Source organism: Priapulus caudatus, unplaced genomic scaffold (genome assembly GCF_000485595.1).
Source record: "Priapulus caudatus unplaced genomic scaffold, Priapulus_caudatus-5.0.1 Scaffold282, whole genome shotgun sequence".
NCBI classification, from domain to species: domain Eukaryota; kingdom Metazoa; phylum Priapulida; class Priapulimorpha; order Priapulimorphida; family Priapulidae; genus Priapulus; species Priapulus caudatus.
In genome coordinates this window covers 238,719-248,002 of record NW_014577343.1, presented here as the reverse complement: position 1 = coordinate 248,002, position 9,284 = coordinate 238,719, and the positions used below count along the sequence as shown (strand labels likewise).

Sequence of the window (9,284 nt, the reverse complement as noted above, 5' to 3'; positions counted from 1 at the left end):
CTCTATGTATTAAATTAGCTCTTGATATAGTAGTCTACTCTATTATATTATATAGACTAGACGTATTATATCTATAGATATATAGCTATATATCTATATATTTAGTATATATTATATATAGATATATCATAGTAAGCCGAGTATATACAAATACTCTGCAGTATACCGGTCTATATTTAGAGACTTATACCGGCGCTATCATATATAGAGATAGATAGATAGATGGTTATCTATCTATTTCTATGGTATATACACATACTGGTCAACAGGTGGCGCCAGTTACACCCCAATACAATAATTGCTGTTGAAGAAGATCCACACTGCAAACGGACACAGTACGCCAGATTCCCAAAAGGATATCTATCTATCTATCTATATATATATATATATATATATATCCCTATAGGGTTCATTGTGAAATTTGAATATGCATTGATTGCAGTCTCGTTACGTGTGCTGCACGCTTGTTATTTTAAACAGAACGCACGCGGGCTCATCCAGGGAATACTCACCTTCTGCTTGCACAGCGTTCTGTACTTTTCGAGTAGCTTCTGGTAGCAGCTCTTCCACGTGTCAAGTTCGCTGTCATCACACCCATGCTCCCCAGCATCTTGGATGCCATCAGGAGGGAGTGGTGGACTGTTGTCACGGTTAGACCTACTGCCCCCTCCAATAGTGGCCAACTCGAGAGTGTCATTGAAATGGCCCAAGGAACTATTCAATTAAAACCAATACGACGTAAAAATTGTGTCTCGTTGCGTTGGGAAACATTGCATTCAGGCCTTCGCTATGACATCAACAGCTCATTTGGAATGTATCACAGACAGGTCATGGGACCCAGCAGGTTCTGCCAGCCATGGTAGATAGCCGCGTAAACACTGTGCCTTCAGTTGAGTATCAGAATACTACAATTATGTGTGTCATGTGTGAGTGCATGGTGTGAGTGCTTACTGTGGAACTATGATGCAATTTGGAAATATTTTAAATGCTAATATGTATATATATAATTATTATATATATATACATGTCCTGAAAGTCAAGTCGTCACTCAATATAAATGTACACTCGAACAGACACATGCATAACACACACTTTCAATGTCTTTTTATGGTCATTAAGATGGGTGCCAAAAATTACATCTGGTTTTCCCTACGTATATGCTAGCACATGACTCGAGTATAGATGTGGAATTTCATTAATATTCAGAATAAACCAGTAAACAACTTACCTCATTTGAAACTGTAGGTAAGGTGTGTAGTCAATCACATTATAGTGACCAATTCCCAAATCTTGCAGGTCATCCTCCTTTAAGCAAAAGCTGGAACAACAGAAAAATGGCAATACAAGATTGCTATATACACATTACTTGCCTGTGTTATGCTAGCCACAGGTAGGTGGCTACATGTACATCAACCAACACTGACCTACAATGTCAAAGCTATCGTATAATATCCCATGTACCACGTCATAAGTTTTGGCAGCATACAAACCTAAAGTCGATAGCATTCAGGCTCACCAGCATGCCGGTGATAACAGATGCATCTTCTGTGAGCATAACGGCCTGATCTTCATAGTAATTCCTGCAATAAAATAAACAAAATCCATAAACACATCGGTACTGTAGTCACACATATATTGAAGAAATTATATATATATATATATATATATGATTAAATTTTTATTCTCTTCAGTTAAACCTTCAACCTTTCAATCACAAAAATGTCTGTTAAATTAAATATTAGACAGAATCGGTAGCAGAATAATCACAGTGCAGGCAATGGCAATCTACAGTAGTCGAACAGCCAAGGACACTACTGTTCAGTGCTATGAAGACATATACGATCCTTTAGTCACTTCACTCTAGCTAACTCTATAGAGACAGCAGCAGATTCATTTTGACCTTAGCAGCTTTTCTTGCTTCAGTGCTTCAGACAGATATGCAGCTAGCTTCTTTTCCATTAGTGCCAGCCTGATCCATGCACGCCCCTATCCGACATTAAGTAAAATGGTTAAAAATAAAACAGTGAATATGGTAAAAGGTAACGTCTACTTATTGTGTCCCATGAGGATACGTGTATATATCCATGGTAGTTAGCCAATTTCATGAATTCAAAATATATTGCAAAGGTATGCTATATGTATCATGGAGAATTACCTAAATAAAAAAATATGTGAAGCACCCTAACGTTACATCATAAATTCTGCTAATATGGAAAAGAATTTGTTATTCAAAAACATGTAAATACACATATATATATATGTTTCTCGTTCTAACTAGTCTAAGACTTCTGACAGTAGCCATCAGGAATCAGCCATAATCAGTCCAGTGGAAAGCATTCTTTTACTTTGATTTTATGATTATATTTCAGTTTAGCTCATATATCAACATTTAAAATGTACGAAAACTTCCTGTGTGTCCACTATAGAAAATTCATGTACCTTTGCCAGCGGTGATCGAAGTCCAGTCAGCGATTCAATCTTAGCAATACTGCTGCCAGGTAGTTTTCGACAAGTGGCCTTGATGAACTGCCAGAATGTTTTGCGTTCTTCTGAGCCATACCAGGTTACCCCCGCTGAAACACAGCACGAGCACACATGAACAAACAGCACGATTGCAATGTCAACTAGACAGAGGGCACTCACGGAGAGTGCATACCTCCGCCAGCGACAGAGCTCGTAGCAGCCGCTCGTTGCTGCTGATCGCTGACATGTACACGCGCGCTGCGCTGGCTGGCTCGCTCGCTGACGCGCTAATATCGATCGCGCGGACACACTAACACACTAACACACTACACGAGAGCGATCACATAACCTCCTCCACTCTGTGGGCGGAGGTAAATATGTTTTTTTTTAAATATATTTACACGTATTATACTAAATATTCACATTTTGTCATCTAGGTGCCCATTCATACAGAAACACATATTCACAGCAGTAGCTATTGGGGGGGGGGCAGTTGCCTTCCAACTACAGAAATGTAGATGCATGTCGTCAGAAGTAGATAATAGGGAATGATGTCATGGTCACCGATGGTCATATTATCAGAATAAACTGCGCATGTAGCTTTGGCCCGCACCCCAGGCTAACTGGGTTAGCTACGCTCCTGATATTACTATTATTAGCCTACATAGTAAAAAAAGGTATGTGGTGACCGACGTAGCATACACATGTGTGCATGTTCTATAATCGTAGATCATGACTTTTGCTGACCTCGTTTTCTTGCACTCTTACACTCTCTGAGAGAATATTCAATACGATTAAGGCAGTCAGCAGTTTATAGAAGCACTACTAAAATCAACGCACATCACATGACTCAAATCTAGGCAATCAGGCATGTACTGCAAAATTAAGAAAAAGTAATGTTTATATTTCTTAATTTTTTTTAGCAGGATGGTATGCATAGCTCTGCAAACGTTGTTCTTTCTTGCATGAACTGCATGTTTATTAGTAAGCTATATTAATTGTTAGCAGTAATAATAATTATAAATTATGATTGGCTATTAATGGCCTATTATTAGTTACTGCATTATTATTTAGTTACTGCATACATCATTTAAACTGAGACCTGGGACCCACAAAGTGGTGCCTGGTGGGTGAGAGGGTGATCTGGGAAGAGGCACTGCACTCCATATGAGTTTTTTGTAACCTGCTGCTCTCATGTAATCTGGTTACATATATGTGAACACTACAACAATGAAACTAAAAATGGTGTTTCCGGTAAACAAGAAAGCCGTGTCCCAGCTTAAACGCTGATCCGTATGTGTCTTCCTAATTACAATGCTGATCCATACCTACTTACACTTAAGCCGATGTGACAGAATATGCTCAAGAATCACTGCAAAGTTGAGCAGCTCTTCAGACTTGTCATCAATTACTTCAAAACATGACTTATCAATTAGGCTCTTGATTGACAATCTGAAATATATATATATATATATATATATATAAATTAATCTATATATATATATATATGTTATTATGACCATTAACGACATTAAAGTTGGGAACACTCCTAATGGAGTATCACCCAACATAAACATACGGATCTTCCACATAACCATAATTGCTTATTAACGGTTGATATACACGAACAAATGTCGTACTACTGCATTAATTTCACTTCCGACTGCTTGCTTACGTAAGCTACAAAAACTGCATACATCATTAGAAAAAAACAAGCATAATCGCAGTGCGGGTGTAAAATGCTGGCCTTTCCATGCCGACATATGTACTATGGAACGATCCCTTTCAATCTCTTTTTACATGCTAACGTGTAGTTAGTGGACACAGAATAGTGTGATATAAAATAAATACCTAGGACACTAGATCACAGTTATTTTGTTTCAATGCTCATGTAACGACTCTACGCTATTCGTTGAGATAATGTTCCCATTGCGAGTACAACACACATAATTGTTATTAAAGGGACACAACGTGACATTTAGGCATGTAAAGGCACTCCCAGTCTGACATTTACAGGTGCTGCCATTACAGCATTCCTGTGTGTTGGCAATGCATCACTAATTATAGCAACATGTGCCCTGAGCTGACATTTAACAAAATGCAGGTAAGCACCATAATTTACACCGGTGGTCAGGATTCTAGGCCAAACTAAGAGTGCCTGAGATGATCTAAATTCCAATACTCTGCTCCGTGCCCCTTCAATAACCACTTAGACTTCATTCATCTGAAATCGCAAATCACTACTACAACGCAACATACTAAACATTAGCATGAAGTCTACGGTAATTATGCAATACCATCGATACATTTCATTGGAAACAGGGAAGAAACAGAGAAGAAACAGGGTTCATTTTCATCGTCTCCCCCATTTGCATCATAGTGAGGCTAAATGTATTCTATACGACCAAATCGTATTAAATCTAATAATATATATACATACACACACACGTATATATATATACATATTCATATATATATATATATATACACATTCATATATATAATATATATATATATATATATATATATAAATTAAACAATGTTTAAGCTTGTAGTTCTATTGTGAATGGCTCACATGGTTACCTTGGTTCACGTGATTACTTTGCACAATAGAATTCACTGTAAAATGTAAACTTTTTTATTGAATAAAAAAGTTTAAATTTTACAGTGAATTCCATTGTGGAATGAGAGAACAAAAGCAGCTAAACTGAAAACGATCGAAAAAACAACAATAGCACAAACAATCGAACAAACAATCGACCAACAATCGAACAAACAATAGAATACACGTCAAAAGCAATGATCAGGCTCTGATGATCTAGTATTACATTTACAAATAGGCTTCATTGAACCGTGACTGAAGAGGGAATACCAATTTTCACCTAACTATGATAACCTCGATCATAACCTCATAAATAATGGTCTTTATAAGTCCAAGGGACTATAACAAAGACAAAGAGACAAGTTGATAAAATCGAGAGATCAACACTGCGGATTACAGTAGAAAACGCAGCAAATTTGCAATTTACTATAGACGAAGGGAGAGAATTCCAATACGGAATGACAGAAACAAAGAAGCTAAACTTAAAAGGATCCTTAGAAGATGGCACGTGTCGAAAGCAATGATCACGCTCAGATGATCGATTGCTACGAACAGGCTTCATCAAGCAAGAGGGAATGCCAATCTTCACCTGGCCATGACAAATTTCATGGAAAGTTACAAGTTTAGCATGGAGAAAGCGGACACGAAGAGGACGCAAACGAACGTATTATGATAAATCATAAAACTGTGAAATAAAGCATTTTCTTATGTTCTGCTCTGCAACAGTAATTCGTACCAACCTAAAATTTTCGAAGTAACACCCGTCGTAATTCGCCTTTTGAAGCTTCTCAACGTACTCATCAAGATCAACAGTGCCACTACATGGGTCGAAATGCTAAGGGGCCCGCGGGCCCGATGCCTGTATTTTAAGGCTCGGGCCTGACATTTCTAATGCTAGCAAGCCCGACGGACCCCCAGCATGCAAAACCGTCCCTGGAACGCCAGCGAGGATGAAAAGTTACCGCAGCATCGCTCACTAGTAGTCACTGAATATGTACTTTGTATTAATTACTGTAAATAAACCATTGTAAAAATTTCAAATTTTAATCTTTCATCTAAAAATGTGGTACCCGGGGAATGATGCGGGCCTGAAATTTGCCTGGCGAGCCTGTAAAATTCCTTACCTTCAGGCCCGGCTGGCCTGTAAATTTTCAAACTAATTTCTACCCCTTCACTAGTTTTTCACTAGTTTCAATTATTGTGCTTTAATTTTTTCTTTCCCTGTATATTATTGTTCAGCTATGCGTCTGTGAGCGCTTTTCTTTTTTGATAGTCTATATATATATATATATATATTTGGGACCTGCATATGCATATTTTGTATTGTGGTCTTAAGGCTCATGTGGACTCAGGGTAATTTTGCATGTTTACTTATAATTTATTTATTTTTTCATAACAACGCTCATATATATTTTTGTATTTTCCAAACGTATTGTCATTCATGGTTCAAGTCTTGAATCAAATTTAAGTAACTAACTGTAATTAGCGGAGTGGCTGACTCGAAGACTGTATAGTCAATTCGCCCTCCCTCGCTGTACTTATTTTAAAAAACTTGTTGTGATATATGTAAAAATGTAATATACTTGAAAGCGTAAATAAATTTTAAAAATCTAAAAAAAAAAAATCACTAATACTAATAGTAATATTAAGATGTAGCAGCGAAGAATTCTTGTTGTGTTGCTAGATAGGCGCACATTCTAGCTACACATTTCTGTTAGTACTACCACTCATAGCCTTTGATATTAATGACTTTTTTAATGTAACACAACCCAAGAGCGCTTCAGTGACTGTCATCTGTTAGGCCGTGGCTACGCAACCGGTTCCGGACAAGGAGCCATTAGGCTACGCTCGTAGACATCCATCTCACAGTGATCTTGCAACACGTACACGCATGATTGCGCAACGGGACGCTCTGCTGATTGCCGAGTGTGTGTGTGTGTGTGTGAGAGAGAGAGAGAGAGAGAGAGAGAGAGAGAGAGAGAGAGAGAGAGAGAGAGAGAGAGAGAGAGAGCTGTGCATGTGTGTGTGAAAGAGAGAGAGAGAGCGAGAGAGGACGGATGAAAGGATAGACCTGTGCCGGCAGCAGTGCATATATTGTATATTTACGGCAATCAGCAGAGCGTTCCGTTGCGCAATAATCCGTGTACGCAAGTCGTGCGATCACTGTGTGAGTGGATGTCATTATAAATATAATTCTAGCCTGTGCACTCCACGACCACACAAAAAACGACCGTGGCGTAAATAAATACAAATTGTATTTACAAGCACAAGTAAGAGCTAGTGGCTAGTATTGCACTAGCTCTAGTAATATAGAGTATAGGCTATAGCACGTCCTGGACATCATCTCTATCCTTGAACCCTTGAACCCCGCGTACAGTTGGCGCAGGCCTGCGGAAACTGTACTAGAGCTATACGCGGGCTATACTACTAGTACTACTACTACTAGTAGTACTTCTACTACTAGTACTACTACTACTACTACTACTACTAGTACTAGTACTAGAGCTAGTATTGCACTGGCTCTAGGCCCAGCTACTAGCTAGCTACCCGTAAAACCAATTAATACCGGTACCTGCAAACGTGAACCAGATTATTCCTCTGTGTATTGTTCTGTCGATTAACGTGTTGAAAAATCGGTGACATTTTTATTTACTCAACGTAAACAACCGCGATGTAGGGAAAAACTAGAATTCGCCTCTAACCTAGCCGTTAGATGGCGCTAGGTACCGAGGGTCCGAGACAACAACGAGCATCCTGGAAACAAATGCAAAACTTTGAAGTGAAGTTCTTCAAATAGTCATGCGATTAATGTATTAATCTTACGAATATATTGACTTGTTAGAACATATTATGTATACATTATGGCGTATTTTATGCCATCAGATATCGCAAGGTTGGTTCTTGGTAAGTATTATTGATAATGATAGTAATAGGCCCTACTAATTAGTTTTTAATATTTACTTATTTAGTAATTTACGCATTCCTGCACTCAGTCCTGAACGTCAACACAGTGTCACACAGTCACAGTGACACCTACTTAGTAGGTAGTACTAGTAGTACTAGTACCAGTAGTAGTACTAGTAGCTTAAAGTTGAGACTGTTATTATACAAAAGCTAACAAATGCCTCAGTTTCAAAACATCACCAAAACTATCACAGTAGTCCTATGTAATTAATACTCATATACTGTGCCCTACTGTAGTACTGAATCATATAGCTCTAGTACTATATAGCCCGCTTACATTAACTGCCGCTGGCCACCAGCAGCAGTTAATGTAAGCGGGCTATAGTACTAGAGCTATGAATCATAAACCTCTGCCCTGGTAATGTGATATGTTTACAGAGGGCGCTACTGGGTGTGGTGTGTGTTTATTTACTCAAATTACTGAGTTATACACTATTTTCTGTGACCAAGTTAGTGTAATCAACACGATCGCCACCATTCACACCTAGCATAGTTTGACCAAAATAGGACATTGTGCTGACAGTGATTTTTAAGACAAGGCAAAGTCATGACGCCACAATGCGGGGGGTATTTTGCCATTTTCGGGTTTAATCGCTTAATTCATGCTGTTGTATGTTTTCAACATACTAATCGAATAGTGGTTGCAATTAGATTGGTTATTATTTCCCCTATTGTATTTACAGTGTATACAGGGATCAATGTTCAAATTCTAATATCAAAGCTGGAAGACTGTAGTGTAAATTTTAAAATTATTACAGAGCAATTCAAATATTATAAGATAATTATGTTCTTTGAAATATACGAAGTTGTTTAAAAGTTTTTTTTTATAGAGTTAGGAGATTTTCCAATGGATTGGTGTCAGGGTTATTGTTAGTCCTTGAGGGTTATGCTAGCTGACTGCATGTGTCCTGATGTTGACACTATAGGAATAGTTCTCTCAGATTGTTTTCCGTGTCCACTATATTGTACGGCCCTGGAAATGTGGCATACCTCCCAAAGTCCATGAAGGAAAGTCATAAATTGACTAATCCACTTGACCCCTTGTAAAGTCAATCTAATATGAACTTATCCTAAAAAGGTATGAAAAGGTGATTTCCGATAAGTATTGTGGTAATGTGATGTGTGGGTGTCTCTGATTGAGAAAACAGATTAGATTAATAAGTTTAACCTCTGTAGAAGTAAGGACGCATGGCACAAGGATGAATCTAAATCAGTAATGTAAATCAGTACAGTAATGTAAATCTAAATCAGTAAT

The 9,284-nt window shown here is 38.0% G+C and overlaps 2 protein-coding genes across 2 annotated transcripts in view; one reads left to right on the top strand and one right to left on the bottom strand.

The window, feature by feature from the left end:
• Nucleotides 1-7,804, bottom strand: part of LOC106808501 (RUN domain-containing protein 3B-like) — an 11,073-nt gene extending 3,269 nt beyond the window's left edge. Inside the window, exons 1-7 of the mRNA XM_014811244.1 lie at nucleotides 7,638-7,804; nucleotides 3,800-3,915; nucleotides 2,440-2,573; nucleotides 1,901-1,986; nucleotides 1,491-1,580; nucleotides 1,229-1,318; nucleotides 513-714 (exon numbers count right to left, since the gene is read on the bottom strand). Coding sequence (XP_014666730.1) covers nucleotides 513-714; nucleotides 1,229-1,318; nucleotides 1,491-1,580; nucleotides 1,901-1,986; nucleotides 2,440-2,573; nucleotides 3,800-3,915; nucleotides 7,638-7,708 — 789 coding nt within the window. The 5' untranslated portion in view covers nucleotides 7,709-7,804. The remainder of the gene's footprint in view (nucleotides 1-512; nucleotides 715-1,228; nucleotides 1,319-1,490; nucleotides 1,581-1,900; nucleotides 1,987-2,439; nucleotides 2,574-3,799; nucleotides 3,916-7,637) is intronic.
• LOC106808500 (mucin-19-like) overlaps nucleotides 7,779-9,284 on the top strand; it is an 8,307-nt gene continuing 6,801 nt past the window's right edge. Inside the window, exon 1 of the mRNA XM_014811243.1 lies at nucleotides 7,779-7,788. Within this exon, the coding sequence (XP_014666729.1) occupies nucleotides 7,779-7,788 (10 nt within the window). The remainder of the gene's footprint in view (nucleotides 7,789-9,284) is intronic.